Source organism: Amyelois transitella, chromosome 22 (assembly GCF_032362555.1).
Source record: "Amyelois transitella isolate CPQ chromosome 22, ilAmyTran1.1, whole genome shotgun sequence".
NCBI lineage: Eukaryota > Metazoa > Arthropoda > Insecta > Lepidoptera > Pyralidae > Amyelois > Amyelois transitella.
In genome coordinates, this window is record NC_083525.1 from 6163078 (window position 1) to 6186274 (window position 23197).

General features: G+C 35.6%; 2 protein-coding genes across 3 annotated transcripts in view; one reads left to right on the forward strand and one right to left on the reverse strand.

The window, feature by feature from the left end:
• Window positions 1-23197, reverse strand: part of LOC106129934 (unconventional myosin-XVIIIa) — a 188884-nt gene that overhangs the window by 145295 nt on the left and 20392 nt on the right. The window contains exons 3-4 of one of the 2 annotated variants that reach the window (XM_013328646.2): window positions 21557-22792; window positions 19849-19986 (exon numbers count right to left, since the gene is read on the reverse strand). In XM_013328646.2, coding sequence (XP_013184100.2) covers window positions 19849-19986; window positions 21557-22792 — 1374 coding nt within the window. Of the gene's footprint in view, window positions 1-9414; window positions 9528-19848; window positions 19987-21556; window positions 22793-23197 lie in introns of those variants that run through there. The other variant, XM_013328647.2, reaches the window with a different exon arrangement.
• On the forward strand, window positions 12709-15120 carry LOC106129935 (uncharacterized). Its single transcript, XM_013328648.2, has 3 exons — window positions 12709-12956; window positions 13472-13710; window positions 14247-15120. Exons 1-3 carry the CDS (start codon window positions 12794-12796, stop codon window positions 14679-14681), a joined length of 837 nt encoding a protein of 278 aa, XP_013184102.1. The 5' UTR covers window positions 12709-12793; the 3' UTR covers window positions 14682-15120.

Genomic DNA, 23197 nt, shown 5'->3' on the forward strand with positions numbered 1-23197 from the left:
TGTGTACAGTGAACAATATAAAAAAAATGTCTACAAGTAAATATGGTAGTTTATGAGTTATTTTGATGGATCATTTAATGTGATGACATAAAATAGGTGGAAGAGAAATATACTATCGATATCAAACATCCAAGTTTCGCCTACAAATGACGACATAATAAAATGTTTATCTTTATTAGTATCGATAGAAAAGTATGGATGAATCGTATAGAATTGCGTGAAAACAAAGGGCCGGCCGTCCGCCCCCGTGGACTAAGTTCGCTTTCTAAACAAATAAATATTATAAATTTCAAAACGCTTTTGTTTTATACATTTATGCATAGTTTTCCTCTTCATTCCCTAAATAATCTGCAAATTTCAACATTGTTAGACCAGTTATTAATGAGTAAAGTAAATTGCACTGCAAATTTCATATTTTTAATATAATTGACATCATAAAGTTGAAATTCTTCATGCTTTTTCATCCGCCCAGTGACATTTTCTATTACCTAAGAGATAAAGAAGAGATATTTTTAATTTCTTTTTTAACATCATGTGATAATATGTGTATCATTGTGTTTCGTATTTAATCTGTGGTTGGATACTTCTTTTTTGAATGTTGAGGGCGCCACCGGACTAATGTGTGGTAGAAAGTACCAGTTTTAGCCACCGAGAGAAAAAGTGGCGCTAGAGTAGTCTGCTTCAAGCGCGCTCGCAATCACCATCGAAACTTTTAATAAATTTTGTTTTAAGTGATTTTGGACAGAGTTGTGTGTGTGGTATATCTTCAATTACCCGGAGGCCTCCGTGAGGAACTGGGAAATCTGCCGTGCAGAGGAAAGGTGAGTCGTACTCAAATTTCATTGGGGATTTGTCCAACCCGGGCAACCACGTTACATACCTACCTACTCTAATTTATCTCCTTTATTAAATACAGTCCATTGTTATCCCACATTTCTGGTTCTTCGAGCCAAGATTAATCTTATTTTGAGACATACTTTTGCTTTTTGTGGACTAAGTGTACATACGTAATTTGCCGGCAAGCCGGCAAGTGTTATCAACATGGCGGAAAGCGAAACTTTGCAAATTAAAATAAATACATTGTTAGCAAAAAAAGAATATCTTTTCATTAAAATGCAACGTATATATGATATGTCTGGAAAGATTGAGAGTAACTTAGATCGATTGCCTTCATTTTTGGTCCAATTCTCCGATATGGAAAGTGTTCGGAGGCGATTTGAAACGGCCATTTTTGATTTATACGAACTAGAATTACAAAAGCAACCGAAGGCAAAATTAAATAATCGTGAACTCGAAACTTTCGACGAGATGTACAATGCGTGTCAGTTAATCGTAAATAAATACAAGACAGATAAATCTCCAGTAGATTATTCAGTAAAAAAGGATTTAGTGGTCCCAGCATTACCTAAGATACAATTATTTCAATTTGACGGTCAAATTGAAAATTGGACAACCTTTTATGACACGTTTGTATCATTAGTTCATAACCGAAACTTTACTGATATCGATAAATTTCATTATTTACTGTCATGCGTTAAAGGTTCAGCTTTAAATATAGTTAAACAACTACCTATTACATCTGCTAATTACGCGGTAGTTTGGCAAAGTTTAATCGACAAATATCACGATAACAGAACTCTGGCGTGTAGGTACTTTGATAAAATGCTTAACTTTACGCCGCTCACTAAAGACACGACGGCTAATCTCACATTATTTATTGAAACTTTTGACCATTCATTAAAGGCTATTCAAGCGTTAAATATAAAAAACTTGAATGATTTTTTAATTTGTCATTTAGCATTACAAAGACTAGACCCTCATACAAGAAAATTATTTGAGGAAAGTAGGGATCAACATTCTTTACCTACATTCTCCGAACTTATTGATTTCGTAAACAAACAAGTAAAAGTTCTAGAACATACACTTTCTAGCACCTCTGTAATATCTAAACCTACCAATATGCATAAAAGTAGTCATTATGTAAATAAGACATCGTCTTCAAGATCAGTACTTACGACTTCACGAGTTCAAAATCGTAACAATCGTAATAATAATAACTCTAATATAAACATGACTTGTCCACATTGTAATCAAAGTCATATGATATATCGATGTGACCAATTTCGTAAATTGTCCGTCGATGATCGCAAGGACCGTGTCCGTTCATTGAAGCTCTGCACTAATTGTCTCAAACCCGATCATGAGTCTAATTTGTGCAAAAGTACAATCACTTGCGGAGTGTGTGCTTTGTCGCATCATTATTTATTGCATCAAGATACAGGTAAAGCGGAACGTACAATCGCAGCGGCCGTGCCGCCAAGTACTTCGTCCGCGCAACCGTCTTCGTCACACACACAGCAAGCGCTCGTTTCTTCTCACTCCGTGAGTGACCGAACGATTCATCACGCACTACATTGTGTAGATGAAAATAAATACGGGGTAGTCTTAGGAACTACACTTACGCACATCACTGATATTGATGGGCAATATCAAAACTGCCGTGCAGTCTTAGATTCCGGAGCTCAAAGTTCATTCATCACTACAGAGTGCGCTCAGAGGTTAGGTTTGCCGCGTAAAAAATGCCCATTTACTATTAATGGTTTAGGCGGGAACATAGTGAAAAATCAAGGGATGATTTCATGCACAATAAAACCAAAACATTCAGACGGTCCTACATTTAACGTCAACTTAATCGTAGTATCCAAGGTCTCATCTGATATGCCTAATGTCAATTTTCCTAAACATGTAATTAATGAATATAATTCTTATCAACTAGCAGACACATTTTTCTACAAAAAATCGCGAATTGATATTTTATTGGGTAATGACATTGTGCCAGATCTTATCACGGGTAAGCCGATATTAATTAATTCAAACATTCCAAGCGTAATTGAGACTGTTTTTGGTTGTGTTGTAAGTGGTAAATTATTCCCACACAGAGAGAATAATTCCCAAAATTTTCATTTATCTGTCTCGCATAATGAGGAATGTTCATTAGATAAAATATTGCATAAGTTTTGGGAACTGGAGGAAGTGCCGTGCACACCTGTCGTTAGTTCTATGGACCAACTTGCTGAGAATATTTTTGTTAATAATCATTTTCGAGAATCGAACGGGCAGTATGTCGTACCACTACCGTTCGTAACCGACCCCGCGCCACTGGGTGATTCCCGCGCCGCGGCCGAACGTAGGTTATTGTATACCGAGCGTAAACTTGCGCGTACTCCCGAGTTACATCAGAAATATAACGAATTTATGCGTGAATATGAAAAACTTGACCACATGGAACGTTATCAGGGCGATATTCCTAGCAAATATATTATTCCACATCATAGTATTTTACGTCCAAGTAGCGCGTCAACTCCATTACGTGTCGTGTTCGATGGATCGGCAAAAAGTAGCAACAACGTTTCGTTAAACGATAATTTATTGATTGGTCCGAAGTTGTATCCTGACATTACTGCTATCATATTAAAATTCCGTTTTTTTGAATATTGTTTAGTGAGTGATGTTTGCAAAATGTACCGAGCTATATTATTAAGAAAGGAAGATAGATGTTATCAACATATTTTGTACCGGTATTCGCCTAACGATCCCATAAACTTATATGAATTAAAAACGGTTACATACGGACTTAGCTGTTCACCCTTTTTGGCGATCCGCACACTGCACCAATTGGCTGAAGATGAAGGGAAACGTTTTCCACTCGCTGCTCAAGTTTTACGTGAATGTGTATACATGGATGACATTTTGTATTCTTGTGAGTCTTATGATAAAGCGTGTTTAGTTCAAGACCAACTAATAGGTATTTTTGAAAGCGCAAATTTTACTTTAAAAAAGTGGATGAGTAACTGTAAGGATTTACTGTTGAGAGTTCCTGAAGAGAATAGGGAAGGTTCTGTAACATTTATTAAAGATGATATCGATAGTAGTATCAAAGTATTGGGTCTAAAATGGATTCCCACTTTAGATTGTTTTATTTTTTCAGTTAATAAGACAGACAGCGTTTCTACTAAGCGATCCGTTCTGAAGTTATTAGCGTCTATATATGACCCCGTGGGTTTTATCTCGCCATGCACTTTCTTAGCTAAATTAATAATGCAGGATCTTTGGAAATTAGGTATTGGTTGGGATGAAAAGTTGCCAGATAATATTAGTACAACTTGGCAATGTTATATTTCAGAACTTCCGATATTGGCGGAGTTACGCATTGAACGTCATATGTTATTACCGGGACAATCGGACTGTGACTTAGTTGGCTTTTGTGACGCGTCGTCTAGTGGCTACGCTGCCTGCGTTTACGTCATCAGTCGCGATTGTGACAATAATGTTAAAGTTCGCTTAGTTACCGCCAAATCTAAAGTCGCTCCCATAAAACCCATAACAATTCCGCGATTAGAATTAATGGGCGCTGTTTTGTTGAGTAAATTAATAAAATCTGTCTGTGATATTTTTACAAGAGTTAAAATAAACAAAATTACTGCTTTATCAGATTCAACAATCGTGTTGTCGTGGTTACAAACGGAACCATATAAATTGAAAACTTTTGTTTGTCACCGTGTGACACAGATAATAGAAGTTTTACCTCCTCATTATTGGCGTCATGTCTGCAGTGAAGATAATCTAGCAGATCTTTGTTCCCGCGGAGCATCTCCGTCGCAACTTATCAGTTGCACTCAGAAATGGTTATACGGGTCAGATTGGATGAAAAAGGATTATAAGGATTGGCCTATTTGTACCTTCGTTATCGAAAATAATAGCAAACTACCAGAAGTGAAATTAGTAAATTTATTTTCAAATAATAGCTTGTGTCAAGAAACTAAACAAGATTTTTGTATACGAATGTTTAGTCTGTTTTCATCTTTCACTAAATTACAAAGATCGTGTGCTTGGATTTTAAGATTAAAAAATAAGGATAAAATATCCACAACTTTATCGACAGTTGAATTAAATGAAGCACTGGACAGGTTAATTCGTTTAGTTCAGAGTGCATATTATGAATCTGAATTACAGTTATTAAAGAATAATAAACATGTAGCTTCGCTTCGAAAATTATCGCCATTTATTGATACCTCCGGCTTTCTCAGGGTAGGGGGTCGTATAGGTTATTCTGAACTTCCATATAATGCTAAACATCCACGTCTGTTACCGAAGGATAGTCAATTTACTAGATTATTAATAGAATATTTACATAAAAAATATTTACATGTAGGTCCACGTACCTTACAAAACATTATTAATGAAAATTACTGGATTCCATCCGCTCGTAGCGTAATAAGATCCGTTTTATCCAAATGTAAAATTTGCTTTAAATGCAAACCGTCTTTGTTACAACCTGAGATGGCACCGCTACCACCTACCAGGTTGTTACCCCACAAAGTATTTGCTCACGTTGGAGTAGATCTCGGTGGTCCATTCTTAATCAAAACTAGTTTATATCGTCATGCTAAAGTTTCTAAAGCTTATTTAGCATTATTCATCTGTTTTTCAACAAAAGCAGTACATCTAGAGGTGTTATCTTCTTTGTCCGCCGAATGTTTTCTCGCTTGTTTAGATCGCTTTGTTGCTCGTCGGGGTCTTTGCTCGGCACTTTATTCAGACTGTGGTACCAATTTTATAGCATCGAGTAAGCATTTGAACGAAATTCAAAAGTTTTTGCGTGATAACGAGAATGACATCACTGATGGCTGCGCCAAAAGACAATTAGTGTGGAGGTTTAATGTTCCAAGTGCTCCTAACATGGGTGGACTCTGGGAAGCTGGCATAAAGTCAGCTAAATATCATTTATTACGTAGCGTAGGTGAAAAGTCCTTAACGTTTGAGGAACTAACTACTGTATTTTGTAAAGTTGAAGCAGTTTTAAATTCGCGCCCGTTGTGTCCACTGCCAGCTAGTGACAACCCTAATGAATTTAACGTCTTGACTGCCGGACACTTCCTAATCGGCAGAAGTTTAACCTCCTTACCAGAGTATAATTTCCAAGAAGTGCCCGAAAATAGACTGTCACGATGGCAGTATGTACAAAAGTGCTCTCAAATTTTCTGGAAACGCTGGAGTCACGAATATTTAAATACACTTCAACAAAGAGCAAAATGGTTTAATTCATCCACCAACCTAAATGTTGGAGATTTAGTTCTGGTTAAAACCGATAATGCCCCTTCATGTAAATGGCCATTAGGGAAAATAGAAAAATTACATCCCGGTCCTGACGGTGTTGTCCGTTGTGTTACCTTGCGCACTGAAAAGAGTGTTCTGCAAAGACCAGTCAATAAACTTAGTCCATTACCCTATACCAATTAGTTTCTTAAACTTTAAATATCTAAGTAAATCTTAGTTTTTTAATTATTATTATTATAATTTTTTTTAATATATTGTTATATATACCTTTGTCAATTTTCATGACTTATTATCTCTTTAAAGTATACTTTCTTCATTATTAGAAACCATAACTATGGTTTCGGTAGGGGGTATGTTTCGTATTTAATCTGTGGTTGGATACTTCTTTTTTGAATGTTGAGGGCGCCACCGGACTAATGTGTGGTAGAAAGTACCAGTTTTAGCCACCGAGAGAAAAAGTGGCGCTAGAGTAGTCTGCTTCAAGCGCGCTCGCAATCACCATCGAAACTTTTAATAAATTTTGTTTTAAGTGATTTTGGACAGAGTTGTGTGTGTGGTATATCTTCAATTACCCGGAGGCCTCCGTGAGGAACTGGGAAATCTGCCGTGCAGAGGAAAGGTGAGTCGTACTCAAATTTCATTGGGGATTTGTCCAACCCGGGCAACCACGTTACATACCTACCTACTCTAATTTATCTCCTTTATTAAATACAGTCCATTGTTATCCCACACATTGTAATGTCCATTTTAACTCTGAAAGAACTTGATTAACACCAATATGTGCATTATATTATCGTCAATCTATACAATTATACAACATTGGCATCGCGTGGGTTGCAGTCAAGAACGGTGAAATTTTAAGCAAACAAACTGAGCTACCGTACACTTGAACCTTCGGATGCTCTCTAACCTTTACTTGGGACAACATAAGTTATTATTTCGGTAACTCTCTCTCTTTCTCTCATTTTTCTTTTTATACCTCTCTCTTTCTCCCTCACAAATTTGCGTGTTTCTATTGCAATCTGCGCAGATATTGTTCAAGGCCTGGGTGTCTAACATTTCTTTATCTAGGCAGGTTTCCGCAAATGTGGTTATACCATCCATTTAAGCGTAGACAGCTATCTTGTATTTTGCTGTGTGATGTGACAGACAAATAGAAATTATTTGTAACACATCTATTCTTTTGCCGTAAAATATGTTTATTATTTTCTGAAGTCCTTTGCTCGTTTAATTGTTGTAAAAAACTGATTCGGAAGCTTTTCATCACAAAACACGAAATTCGTTCGGCAACCAAAAATAATATTTTTATATGGGAGGTCTTTCAGTGTCTGAAAGAGGAATTGTTACGGATACCAACTATAGCCAGAAGTAGACGCGGTAAACAGCTACGTTACTTTAAAACAATATAAGTAAATACATATCAGGTCTTCATCCCACTGACAGAGTCAACTGTCTGGAAAAGACTGAAAGACACGTCAAGTTGTATGACTTAATGGGGAAATTGAGATTTAAATTAGGTTGCTTGCCCATCGCCTAAAAGAAGAATTCCAAGTTTATAAGGCACACACTAAGCTTTTCCTTTGTTACCAGACCAGCACAGAATAATATTAGTACTACTTATTGTAAGGTAATAACTCGATAGAATTAATTTCAAAACCTTTAGTGAACCTTTTATACTGTCGTGGCATAGCGTTCCATTTGCCCAGTCTCATACGAAAATAGGTTGGGCGCGGACTAATCCAGTTCCTTATATAGACCGGATTCCGATCATACCGAATCTGTAGACGGACGAGAATCATAGTTGTTTTCTTAAATAATAAAAGTAGGTAATGCACAGTTTCATTATTTAAGAGAACAACTTTTAATTTCATATGGAAAAACAGTATAAAACGTATAGCTCTGTGGTCTCGCTTCTCTCGTTCTCGCTCTATTCCATAAAGTTTTGTCTATGGCTTTTTCAGCTTTGGATTGAAAGTTCAGTGTTTTATTAATTTTACCGAAACTTTTAACCGCTAAGTTTTTTGAGAACCTTAGATTTGACAAAATTCTTCCTAAGGTGTATAAAATTGGTATATAAAGTATAAATAAGGTACATTAAAATAAAATGGTATTTTCCAGTTGCTATTTCTTAGAATATATTAGAACAGGTGTAGAAAAAATTCTTCGCATATTTGTCGCGTGATATCCACACAGATCACATAATTTCCATGAAATTTTCAAATTGTATCACTTTATTACTCAATACATGAACATTAACATAAATATGCTCGATACCGAAAGCAAGTTTTTTTACCAAAAAAAGCTGACGACAAACAGAATCTTAAAGGGTACTTTTTGAGGGAGGGAAAACATCGAGATGGAACCCGCATATTCAGGCAAGTGAACAAATAGCTGGTATATTTTACATGCGTTAGGTTCCCCTGCCTAACGCATGAAAAATATACCAGTTATTTATTCACTTGCCTGAATGTGCGGGTTTCATCTCGATGGTTTCCCTCCCTTAATAGTATCGTTAATATTTAATATAATCGGAACAGTAGGCAGTTCATTTAAATATCTAAAATACCTATTTCTGAATAATTCAGAAATCTGGAGCCTAGGGCTCGTCTTCGATAACAATTATTGTTATCGAAGACGAGCCCTAGGCTCCAGATCCGCAAAGTCAGCGCCGGCTCAAACGCCAAGAGTATAATGATCATTATCTACATACATAATAATCACCTCTTTATCCCTTACGGGGTAGACAACAATCTGGAAAAGATTGCAAAGCAACGTTGTTAAGCTGTAAGTATGGTTTAATGATGGCAATGAGATTAAAGAAGAGTCATAAGTTTATATAGGGCCTTCCTTTGTTTAATTTTCCAATCTGTACGGAAAGAGAATCAGCGGGCACACACTATGTTTTTTCTTCTCTAGCAGACCATGGATGACGTATTTTAATTTTATCATCAAGCGTAACCTATTAAGAACTTTCAAACGCTCATCTGTCAATAACTTGAATTCAAACCGGTAACGTCTAAATCTGCCTCATAAAACTTGCTCATTGCCCAATCAATTAGCTTCTTATAAGTTTAATATCAGTGTCAAAACGTATTTGTGCAACAGCCGTGTAATACTTGAGTGACACAATAATCGTAAGCATGTAACTGACATGTCCACAAGTCATCAGTTATAAATGTTGTAAGTACCCATAATATCATAACATTAAATTTGACTCGACATCTATAAATTTCCGTTGAGCGCCAATTTACACCACAACCATAATAAAATTCACAGAAAAAAATAAATAAAAATCACCAGCACTTCACTCGACTAAAAAAGGAACAATTCAAATTATGGAGATTCTAAATTCGAACGTTCGTAACGGTCTTCGGCGCGACAACTCGACGCGTGCGCAATGTTCGCTTGGCGGATTTTAACTGTCCCGCGCGCTTAGAACGGAATGTATCTTTGTTTATCTGCTTAGATGCAAGACTATATTACGATATGGTATAGCTTGAAATGCATTCTTGGCCATAATTTTATACTGTTTAGGTGTCAGATGGTTGGCTAATTTTAATATGTAGGTAAAGTATTAGGTACTCGGTATTCCATTAGAGAGTATTATAGGAAAGCAAAAATCAAGAAACATTTGCATGGAAAGAAAAAACGGTCAAAACGGAAAAAACCTTTATGAAAAAAAGAAAATAAAATAGGAGAATAGTTGTCAATTTACTTATAAGTGGAACCCCTGCGTTGCATATTTCTTTTAAAAATGTTACTCACAAGAAGATGAAACAGCAAAACGGATTTTGCTTAAAATGATATGAAAACTAGCTAGAATTATCCGACTATATACTATCAGTATATTTATATTATTGTAAAAGTTAGTCTTTCTCCACAGTATGGTATTAAATAAAATTAGATTATTATTGTATAATTCGTTTGATGCGATTTGACCATCTTCATTGTAAACTATTGAACTAATGCATCTATTGATAGGTTTGTACACGGTATAGGAATCACAGTTGATTGATCTTCACCCTCTTTTCCGTAGAATGACTATCATAATTTCGATGAAATAAAAAATATTCCCAATCCAATCATGCACATAGGTTCCAATGTATGTTTATAGGGATACTATCGCGTAAGGGCAATTTACATAAAAACGTCAGTAAAATTATAAATGTATCTAATAATTGGGGTAAGGGGAAGGCCAAGGTGAACTTACCTCAACCAAGACAGGATTTTCTAAATAGAAGAAACCGTCGAAATTTTCGTAAAAAATTATGCATGTGGCTGAATCTGCAGATATCGTAGCAATAAAAAATGTAAATAATATTTGCTTCTCCTTCCGCGAAAGACGCGTAATAATATGTATGAACTATTAAGTTATGATATGATGATTATTAAGAGCTTATCTTTCGAAAGGAAGACAAAAGATATTCGATAGATAAATTGCACTAGGGATCAAAAACAAAATAAATATCAATGGTAACTTGTTTATTACCTTTTTGACGGCTGATTACTTTTATCAGCCTATTGAAAAACTAGCAATAATATAATAAATTCGAACTCATCAAACAGTCAATAAACAATGCGACAATCGCACATTAGATAGTAAATGGACATCATATTAAGGTTCCCGATGGGGAGTCGACTAGACAAACAGACAGCCACATAATGCAGCCAGTTATGAAATGAACAGCCTCCCACGCGAATCCATTGGGCAGATTGACACGACTGTATGAGAACTGATAAAGTAAAACTATTAGGTGGGTACTTCGATCAAGTATACTATCGATCGATCGAGTATATATATTTTTCTTTTTAGTATATCGAAATAAATAGATATGTACTTTTATTGAAAAATCAGATTTCGCTCGAGGGTTCGCTCTCTGGGGAATTTCAGACTTTTTTCCTTAGCGGTAGGATGTATGCATATATGCAATAGCCTTTGATGTCCAACTAGTGGAGCGTCGGTGCTCGAATCGGTAAGGTGCCGTTTAAAATGCGTGTGGCGCAAAAAGGCACACGTTCGAATCCCACCTCGGCCATGTACCAATGACTATTTTTGAAGTTATGTAGGTACATTTGTTTATATACTAACCGATGCTCTTATGGTGAGGGAAAACTTCGTGAGTAAACCTGCACCTTCAGGCAACTGAATGTGTAACTATGATCGAACCAATACGGGTAAGGTTTCCCCTGCAAAGATTGCGAAGGTCAGACGGGAGTCGCTTCGTGTAAACCTGACTCACTTAATCCAGGATCCATAGTCAAAAGGCATACTCTGGGCTCAGAAGAGCAGTTATTTGGAGACTGTCTCAAATTTTTTCTAAATAGCTCTACTGAACTGATTCAGTATTACTTCTTCTGAATGTACTCTTTACATACAAAAGTTACATTTAAATGGAGGTTTATTTTATGGATCATAAAAGTATAGATTTCTAAAAGTAACTGAAAGGTATAAGGAGAAGATACATACACTACTAAATTGTGCGTCGATGCGACCCTATTCCTAAAATAAGTAAGATGAATATACATAAACGCGTTCCGATTGCGCTCCATAAATAAATGCATTACTTTACATTTAAATGCATTCACTTTACTAATTAGTGCAGGCTGCATACATATCTGCTGCCATCGGCATACATGCGTCGTAGTTTTTTGAGAAAATATTTTTTTTTATATTCGCGTGTTGCTCTTTGAAACAGTGCCGCGAAGATTTTTATCTTTACCAACTGTCCTAGAAAGGTTAAACATTCTTCTGCGGTCATTCTTTTACATATTTTATGCTGTAAATATAGATATATTAAAATCCGTTCAGTGGTTTCAGAAATAACCGTGTGCCTACATAGATACCTACATAAAGAGACATACAGATTTCTAAATGTATATTCCATTGGTTATATGGAGTTATATCTCAAAATCTTTTCAGGGATTATTACACAATTTTAACTATTTTGTTCATACATGCTTAAGTAAAGCAGATACAAATTAGTTTACTTTTCTCAGAGAATAGAGTTTATTGTTTTTGTTGTAGGTATATCTTATTAAAAATTAACAAAATAAACTCATTGTCTGGATGCTGTGATGTAACTTATCCCACATTTGACATCAAGTTGTCTTCTAAACTTTCACGTGAAGTAAGGCAAATCATTTTTTAAAACTTGACTGATATCTTATCAAGTTATCAGTGCAAACAAACAGCTGTTGCTTGCTTGATAAACAATGTGCTGAGTTCGTAGTGCTAATGCACTTTGAACAAAACTTACATTTTGTGACTTAAAAAAAATCGCAAACACATCTTTTCTCATTAACGAATTTTAATATGATTATGATACACATTGTTCTAACATTTTATAGAGTTGGGTAAATCTACATTTAGTGCCATCTATTAAAAAGTTGAGAAACTTCAGTGATAATAAGCATACAAAGAGTTTTTACCTTGTATTCTATTCGACGCTAGATGGCGCACGTATTTTTTTATTGCTTTTTTCCATAGATGGCGCTTTATGCAGGAAATGACATCATGTCTTTTGCCCAATCAGAATACTCGACGGACACATACAAGGCGATATTTTGTGACGTCGTGCTGCGCAGCGCGTCTATTTTCGTCAGACGCTCAGCGATAGGTCAGCCGACATTTTGATTCAGCCGGGCTGTGACGCAGTACAGAATCGGGAAAAGAATAATGCCTTTGCATGCCATTGGCTGGTCTAAAGAAGAGGACCACACCCTTGTGGAATTAATACAACCACACAAATTTTTGTATAACGTGCTCGACCCTTCAAGAAAGAATATTATAGCCCGTGAAACAACATGGCAGGAGATTGCCCAAGTTTTATCCAAACCAGGTAAGATGGTGGTTGGTTATATTAGTGCCTTGCTGCAGTACACGACCGCAATGCCGATGAGCGAATTGACATAAATTATACGCGTCCTGTATAGGGAAAATGCCAATGTATTATGAAGAGACGATCTCAATCAACATACTGTGTTATTCATAGATTTAATTGCATTTGGTATGTACAATTTGCCAGTGAATATATGTACGGAAATTTGTTCTACGTGTTGTCAGTTAGGTACAACAATATTTTCGACGTCTCATACATACATCTTTTGCGTTTCGACAAACAGCTGATTTTGAAGTGTCAAAACAGATGTAAACAAAAATTTCAGAAAAACTTAAATTCTGCTCTCATAAGTAACTGTGACCTAGATGAATAGAACATTATATCCAGTTTTGATACTTAACCCAAAAAAATTACTAAACAGTAAACATATAACACCTTTGTATGGTTCAGGAAGCATAAAACAATAATTTTAAGATAGTAACTTGAATTAACCATTGCTAAATAATAAATTCCAGTTGAAGAATGCAAGAAACGGTGGCGTGGCCTCCGAGATAGCTACACTAGGAGTAAACGTGTGGGTGCTATGCACAAAACTAAGATCGACATATTTGAGAAGCTGCAGTTCCTTGATGAGTGCACTGGGGAGACTGCAGACAATGTCCATAACATGATCGAGGTTGTCATGGAACAAAAAGATGAGGATTTGAAGCAGACTGAGCAGCAAGTCATAACTGATAACCAGGAATATTATGAAGTAAGTAGCCTTAGAATTATTTTCATTCATGACTTAATAACTGGGATAAAATTTTACAATATGAATAAAATAAAAATATTCCTGTGGCGACATAAATACATTAAATTTAAAATGCAAAATTATTCCATGTTAAAGCTTCATACTAATTAAGAACTCTAGTTACATACATACATACATATGGTCACGTCTATATCCCTTGCAGGGTAGACAGAGCCAATAGACTTGAAATGACTGATAGGCCACATTCGGCTGTTTGGCTTTATGATAGAATTGAGATTCAAATAGTGACAGGTTGCTAGCCCATCGCTAAACTAAGAATCCCAAGTTTGTAAGCCTATCCCTTAGTCGCCTTTTACGACATCCATGGGAAAGAGATGGAGTGGTCCTATTCTTTTTTTGTATTCTATTGGTGCCGGGAACCACACAGCACACTAGTTATTCTAATCCAAACTTCTATTCTTCTAACTTCTATACTAATAAGTAGCACTAACATTTACAAAAGCAAATATTTCAAAACAAAACATTCCCAATTTCAGATAACAGTTGTGGATGGACCTCAGGAAACACAATTGAAGCCATTTATCAAATTAGTGCCGTCAAATCAAGAGCCTCAAGATGAACAACCTGCTAAGAAAAGGCGATCAGCTGCCGGCAGAAAAAAGGCTGTACCAATACCCAAAGACATACCACCTGTAAAAATTCTACCAAAACCAGTATTTTTAAACGGACCAAAGTTAGTTCGATATGTGAATAACCCTAAAACGCCTGAGCAAAGATCACAAGTTGTAGACAAACTAATAGAAAAGGTTCTTAAGGAACATACAAACGAAATAGATGTATTCTTTAGAAGCATGGCCGCTAGTGTAAAGAAATTACAACCAAATTTAATACCGAAAGTCAAAATGGAAGTGTGCAATGTGATAGCAAAATATGAGATGCAAAGTTTTGAAAAGAAAACCCCTGATTTTTGATTCGTTTGATTTGAACAAGATACAGTTTGATAACATTGACTAGGTTCACTTTTTTCTCTAATTCAATCTTCTCTATGTTCACATTTTCAGCTAACACAATATAAGATTTATGATAGAGCAGTACTATTTATATTAATAAAAAATGTGAATGGCCATGGCCAAAAAAGGAGCTTTTTGAAAAAAATGTTTTCTTTCAAGTGACAATGTAAGAAAAAGTGAACTTAACCTGTCAGCAGACTGTATTGGGTTGGAATTAGATGAATATCTAGAGAATTATGTTTAGAATATGATATATTTATGGTCACCTAGAGTGTATAGATTTATAAGATGTGATAACTATTAAAGTGAATTTATGAACAGAGATTGTTAAATGTTGATTATAGGCCCTAAATAACAAATTGAAATAAAACTGTGTATTTGTAAATGATACGTTATTCAATTTTGTTATTTTAATACTTCTTACACAGCAACCTATTTTAATACTAATTTGTAGAGAGAGAATATGACCGAATTGACAGCCTCCTCCTTTTTGAAGTTGGTAAAATATCAGTTTAGTAACTCTGTCTGTTAGTTGATTTCTGCTTTATTTGGTTCCTTTTTACTTGGAGAATTAATTTTTTTCTATATTTACGAATTTTACAGAGAAAAAACAGATATACTTTACAACCTATAGTAGCCCGAAATAAGAAATTGTCCAGTCACCCTCACTTCAATGACCAATAAACGACCCAGTGTCTATTATGGAATCGTTGGGGGACCACAACTCTAATTAAAATTGATGTAAGAACTCCCCACAACCAGTAAGTTATAGCTTTCAATGGGCCGTTGAATGTTATCAATTATTTTACTTTTGTTTTATTGAAAACAGATCATAGAATCGTTGATTCCCTTCTCAAATTCAATAGCCTCGAAATGACTTCTTGTAGATTACTTCTTCTTCAACAAAATTTTCCCACTATAATATTTTTCTGAAAACACTTAAATAACATTTCCACATTCAGCTAGATAACAGAATAGGTATTGCCACTTAATATCGACGAACGTAGTAAATACAGTAGGTACGTTATATTTACGAGTAGAATCTGAATACATACCAGCTGCAAAGGGCTGGCTGTCTAGACGACACCGGTCAGTGCCCGCTATCTTAAGTTTACTATTTTCACAAAGGTCACACCGTTTAAAGATATTTCCCTTTCTCCATAAAAAAATAAAAGACGAAAAAATTTGTGAATGAAAGTCAGTATAGGGTGTGCCACAGAATACAGATGTTACATTTGATTCGATTGTTGACTATTAGATAATACATTTAGAATTAAATTCGCCCATTGTATCAACGTTTATTGTACAATAAAGTTTAAATAAATAAATATTACATGGGGCGTGCACAGAACTGAAAATAATGATTCATGAAAAGCGGATCTATCGTAATATGCAATAACTTATTGAAAATAACGAACAGTTATTTGGTTTTGCATGGTATGCGTTTTTAAAAATAGAAATAAAAAATCAAATCGCAACTTAAAAATACACTCACAATAGCTAATATAATTTGGATAAGGATGCATTATACTTCATTACATTGTTTGGTGTATTTAAAAATAACGAACAATTATTTTATGGAATATGTACATATGTGTTACTAAAAATAATCTCAACCAGCAAATATGATTTGCATCAGATGCATTACATTTCATGATTGAGTACCTGCGAACGAGCTACGAGTGGGTCCTAGACTACACGATAAGTGGTTATTACCGCCCGTCGCGCTTGCAGGGTTATCAAATCATAGCAAAACTGATTAGATATAGGCATAGGCAATGCAGTATTTAGATATAGTATTTCCCTAACGCCCTGATGGGATATATTTGAAAGTACTAGGTAGTAGGTACTAGTACGAGGTCCGCCCTCAAAAAAAAACGAAAAATGACGTTAACTGTCGTTCCCGCAGAAATTTTGGGACACCCTAGACAATTTTAAGAAACCAAACCAGTACATTTTTTGACCCAGCTGTTTGAGCTGTGCTGTGCGTTTTCTGTCAGAAAAAGGTAAGTCACTCAGTAACGATAGAGTTTGGGGAGGATGCCTAGATCAAAGGGTTAGTCCTAGTTATATGTATCCAGTAAATGATAAAGTCGTGATTTTATATAAGTGTGTACGTAACTCTGGAAACCATCTTATTCCACATTGAGCTAGTAAACTCACAGCCACATCAAAGGCCGTCCTCCAGGCTACTCTTCACAATACTACGTACCAGCCAACAATACTCTATTGCGTGCCACCCCTACTTGAAAACCGTGCAGCCGCATATGTAGTTTATACACAGGCTGTTGAATAATTAAAGTTCATTAGCTGAGCTCAAAATATATTTTATGACCACATATTTAGTTACACGACGAGTCTAAGCCTGAATGAAGATGAAGAGAAGAATGATAATAACATATCTAATAAAGTTCTGGATGTAAATTTAATTATGAAGTATTATTACTAGATAGGTACCCTTTATTACACATTAAATATATAACTTATCCTTAACCTATGCTATGATAATGTAAATAAATAATGAAGGAATATAATTATTTACGGGACAAATTATACAGATAAGCCTCGCCTCAAAGTAAGTACTAACTCAACGACACCATATTTTATAATAAATACTTATATAGATAAACAAACATTCAAAACCCAGACCAATAAAAAAAAAATACTTTTCTCGTCATGCCCTTTCCGGGATTCGAACCCGGAACCTACTGTGTCATAGAAAAGCGCACTATTTCTGCACCACAGTAACTGCAAGTAATGGCAAGTACCCAGATTATGAAAAGTGCGGATGAATAACCGACACCCCCTGTATATTCAGAGTCCCAGCTGTGCCCTTAACGAGGCTTGAACCTAGACGAATGACGCATTTGAACGTACGTCTAGACTAATTAAAAATGTAATTTTATGATCTGGATTCAAAGGACAGCACTAGAAAACTATAAACATGGGATAAAAATAATATTTATGGGAGGAAAGGATTGCCTACCTCAGGAAATGAAATCTCTTCCTGTGGATATAATAGGAGGAGGGAGAGAGAGTTGCACATAAATTGCTATAGGTTCTTTTACCTACTTTCAAAGTATCACAATCATACTTATAACCAAATTTATATCCTACGGAGTAGACAGAGTCATGCATACATACGTAGAGAATACAATGTAATGGTGTATGGACGATCATAACAAAACTAATCCCCTTATTCTCAATGAAAAACAATGCAATTGCATTGCTAAGCGGTATCGAAAAAAAATCACTTTCATTATCACTGCATTGTTATGTACAGTCACGCGATATGTTATCATTCGCACTAGCTTTAAATTGATTAATTATTTATGATTATGAATAATTTATCAGCATAGAAGTAGTCTAACTCCCGGGCCTTTTGGAAGAAATTTCTTTAGAAATAAGTAGTTATAAGCCCTTGCAAAAAGTTTCTCCTACTGCTTTGTTCCAGTTGTATTTTAGTTCCTTGATATATATAAACTTCAGCTCTCTCAACTCTACTTCAACTCTTGTCACAAAAATGTAAATTATCAATACTATCAATTAAAACCTAACTTTAAAGCTATCCGTGTAAAAGCTTCGAATGCAACCGAGACTTGGGCATAAAAACAACTGAATCAAGAAAAATAACACACAATTGCTTTAGCAGAGCCAACAGCAGAATTACAATTTGAGATACTTTGAATTAGTTAACTTGATATTAATTTATAAGCTCGCTATCAAATCCAATTACTTGCAAATCGTTGCACCCGTCAAACATACTTTATTTTCGCTTGACAAAGTGTGGTGCATGCCTGGCTTGCGGATCAGAATTGTGCGATTACGTACATTTTATGAAGCACGTTATTACTTCCACTAGTTACATACTTTTTAATGATATACGAGTATCTACGGTCCTCATATATTATGTAAGGGGACTTCGTTTCTAGTTAACAATGCACACGATGCTGGAGGTTTTTACAACCGGCTGCGTACTTTAAACTATCGCCTTGAGAGTTTTTTAAAAATCGTATCCTACGTATCTGTAAGCATATTCTTACAGATTACGATTGATATCCAGTTCTTTAAGAAGTTCAACATTGCCATTGATAGTTGGTTCGAAGTCGTGATCGTAATGACATCAGAAACTGAGGTGTTTGTGACAAGAAACTGTCACCAACGCGTGCAGTATATGGGTCGTTTCAAATATTTTGTTTAAGGCAAATTATAGCAAATATAATGAATGATATTTGCTATAATTTGCCTTATTACTAAACATTTTCTTTTAACATAATATCGTCTTTCCCTTACTATTGATATTCTTATAAAAAATATGCGATCTCATTCTCCACATTTCAATCAATACAAAATTCATCTGAAAAGGGGGTGAAATGTGTAAATTAAGATGGACGAGTATTGACCAGGTCGACCCCAGACAATGTTCGCCGCTGATCAATGACTCATAGGGGAATTTGATTGAGAGCAACACTGACACGCCGAAAAACATGTATACATGCAACATCACATTTTAAACTATATTCCTATAACGTTACAGATCAGGGTTACATATTTTTAGGTGCAACTGTGTTGTGTGTATATAGTGTGTTATTAGTTTTGTTCCGCGCAAATTGTTTGATATTGCCGAATCCATTTGCAATATCAAATCAATATTGATAAGAAGGAAGTGAATTACTAAATATAATTGGAGTTCAGATTTCTTTTACATCTTTAATACAAAGAGGGATGCTATTAAGTCTGTAGCATTAGCAGACATTAAATGGGACGCGTTTATTGATAAAAAATAGAATTAAATGATAAAAAGGTATTGTGAATCTGCCCTACAAAATATTGTGTTGAATGAAGACAATAAAATACCTTTTTGGGGCTATGTCTAACTTCCCTCTCTCTATAAAACCAACGTCCGTGAATTACTCCAATGATGGTTGCGTGTTTATTAACACGTTGACATCACTAGATATACCAATTTGCTTTTTGCTCAAAGTAAGTAGATTATTGAATGAAATGTCTACATAAATTCTCACCAACTGGTATTATTCGATAATCGAAGTAATGCACGCATAATTAACACCATCATATATCCTCAAAACTCTTTCAAATCGTTCCAAATTTAAAATGTCCGACTTACCTGAGTGGATGTGAACCTCCGGCTTCCCGACCGGCTGAGGGTGCCTCCTCTAACATTGCTGTCAGATAGGTCCACGTTTGTGCCTCCATCTACCGCCTGACGACGGGATAGCTCGCACAGCTCCGCAATTGGTTGGACCTATAGTATAAAAACACAGAATTATAGTAATGAAAAAAGTCTTGCTAAGACTTTATTACGAACACTTGATTTATAGGCAGAAGTGTTTTTTTTGTGTTGTGATAAGTGGTTGTTCAGGTTTTTTGGTTATTTTCTAGTTAATAATCATTGGTTACTTTTATTTTCTAGGTAGGTACCTACCTAAATGAATTTTGGCAAACATATTGAGAATTTTCGATATTTTTTCTGTAAGCTTACTTTTACAAAACAAAGAAGATAAACTGTTTAACCTGACCAATATGTCATTCGAAAGATCACTAGATGAGCATGATGAAATTCAAAAGCTTGAAAGTAAACAATTAAGACAAGGTACTAGAAATTTTAATAGATATTTCCAACATGCAATAGTATGTAGTTTGCTTAAATAGCCAACAGTTACGTAGATAAGCATTAATTTTCTATGAATGGCGGATAATCTCACTGGATATCCGATGGAAAAACTTAAATGACTGCAATTCTTGACACGAAAGTTGTCGTCGATAAAGACTCATTAACTATGGGAAAACTGTATCTCTAAATAGGGATTGAAAACGATCACGAACCTCCTGGTTCTATGGTCAGTATACACGTATGTCCACGATACTGAATTGGGATAGTCGGATTTTACACGAAGCGATTCCCGTCTGATCTCCGCAACTTTTGCAAGTGTACCTTACCCATATATAAATAGCACTAATTTTCAAAAGTTCTGGCTTTCTGCAGTAGCTATTTTATGATAATCCCAATGAATAAAAATACATATTTCTCAGTTTTAAGTTAATGATGGTAACGGTATGATCGAAGTTGATAACAATTAAATAATTTGTAGATAAGTAAGGGTATTGTCAAAAATAACACCTCGCTTTTCTAACCGATAATCATCTCAAAACATATGCTCCTGAAGCCATAATTTGGTGTTGTAACATAAAAACCACGAGTTATTATGACAGTTAAAGATTAAACTCCTATAACATTTTAAATGGTTGTTTCATTCGACCGAATTGTAAATGCTGATGATCACGCGATGTTGTCTAGTCTCGTAATACTCTTAATAAATATAAACATGAATAAGTTTGGTCATTACAAAAACCTACATGTTATGAACCACACCAACATGAGATTCGAAGACCATGTTTAGGAGCTGTATAGCTCGTTATTGGAATTAATGAGACATTGTCACATCATTCAATTTGAATTTATGATTGAAAACGATACTAAAATAGAGTGACTATGAGATTTATAAATGTAACTTTCACCTTTTGAGTGCTATGTAACGTTATAATCTGAACCATATTTTTTTTTATAGACAATCGCAATAAATTTACCTTCATCAGAGTATACTTATTACATTTCAGTAGCATGCTTTTATTTTTGAAGCACTACACTACACTACTCTTAATCACAAGCCAACAAAAACAGCAGTACTGAGCTACTGTCTTGCCTATTACTACTTTTTTAGATCCAAAATTAAATGCATTATACTTTCTAGTCCAATACAATCACTAAGCGTATAATAAATAGAAGCATAACATTTACATTATAATAAACTAACCTTGATGGTAACTGAATCATGACTGCTCTTGATCAGGTCGATGACCTCCTCCCTGCTTTTTCCTTCAACATTGACTCCATTGACTTCCAAAAGCTTATCTCCAGGTAATAAACCAGTCTCACTTGCTCCAGGATAAGAACCAGGTTCTGCCAATATCACAGCTTTATATGTCAATTTACTAGTTAAGCCATTAGCAACATTACCATTACATTTATTTTCACCGTTTGTTAGGCCGTTCTCTTCATGACCATTCATTTGTTTAATATCGCCAATGAAAATTCTTTCCTGGACCATTGCTCTCCGCAGACTGAACCCAAAGTCATTGCGTGGAGCTTTTTGTCGTTGTATTGTCAGCAACCTAGGTTTAGGCAGTTGCAGAGGAGGTAATGGTGGTAGAGGTAAATGAATATCTTCGAAATTGCTAGTTCTGGACCATCTGTGGAAGCCCTGAGATTCCCCAACGGGTGAGGTAGAGAAAGGTGGTGTGGCAAATGAAGAATTCGTAGTCGTATCAGTTAATGAGTCCGCACTAGGCGAAGTGGAGGTGACTCCGAGGTAACTGTTTCCATTTGTTTTAGGCATCTCGTCTACATCTTGAGTCACAATTGAGGGATTACTAGATGCTTTGTAATTATTGGTCTTAAACTGATTTTCAACGGGACTGTGAATAACCTTTTTGGTGAAATTCTGCAATTGCTGCATATCATCACTGGATGAGGTACTTTTCGACGGTGGGATGCCATAAGAAATCAATTCATTTTGCTGGGTATTCCTAGCAAGCAGATTTGGATCTTGGCCATTTATATAATCAACTGTATCATTACTTTGGATATTGCTCTCCTGGGAATTAGAACTAGTATTGCTTAAACGAGGTCCTTTGAGTATACCTCGTTTCGGTGGTCGCGGCGGTATCGGAGGTAGATTTGGCGGTTGTCTGGGGCTCGTATTCGTATTGTTAGGGTTATTCAGTGAATTTAAAGAAGTTTCTGAACTATCTGACTGAAGCACCGGGTCTTTTTTGGACCAGTTATGTGTAGCGGGATAAACTGGCGACAGGTGGTTATTTTCATCGCTAAGATTAGAATTTGAGCCCGAGGTAGGAATCAACGGATAGTTAGAGTAATTGGAGTCTTGTTCCAAATGGGCGAACAAGGAGGCGGTATAATCGGCCGTGATGCCAGAGGGGAGTTTCTCCTTTTCTTTGCGTCTTCCCCGCAATTTCAGCGATCGTCGCACCTGCCAACAAAATACCGGAATTAGTGATTCAAATGATTTGCAACACGGTCCAATGGGCGTGAAGGTTAAAATTCTATTCACTCAATGGCCGCTGATAGAAGAACATTCGATCGTGGTTTAATGTCAAGAGATTAGACAAACTAGTTTTCAAACATTTTCTTTCTAAGCTATTAGCGACTCATCAGATAGTTTATTTGAATAGAACAAAACATAATGGCTATACATCAACAACTGTCACCTGTGGAGTTTTGATATTAATATTATTCATACAAAAGGAAGTGTATAGTTAAGTAAAATTTGTAATTTATTTATTGTCCGGTGTCAATGTAACGGTAAGTAGTATGATAACTGGTAAATCAACCTCCTCGCAAAAAATATCACCGATGCTTGGGTTACTATCGAAAG

Bases quoted from the DNA above. Each gene is read 5' to 3' on its own strand.
- LOC106129935 (XM_013328648.2), top strand. From the start codon at position 12,794: ATGCCTTTGCATGCCATTGGCTGGTCTAAAGAAGAGGACCACACCCTT. The intron at 12,957-13,471 runs GTAAGATGGTGG...AATAAATTCCAG, and splicing joins CCAAGTTTTATCCAAACCAG to TTGAAGAATGCAAGAAACGG. The intron at 13,711-14,246 runs GTAAGTAGCCTT...TCCCAATTTCAG, and splicing joins ATAACCAGGAATATTATGAA to ATAACAGTTGTGGATGGACC.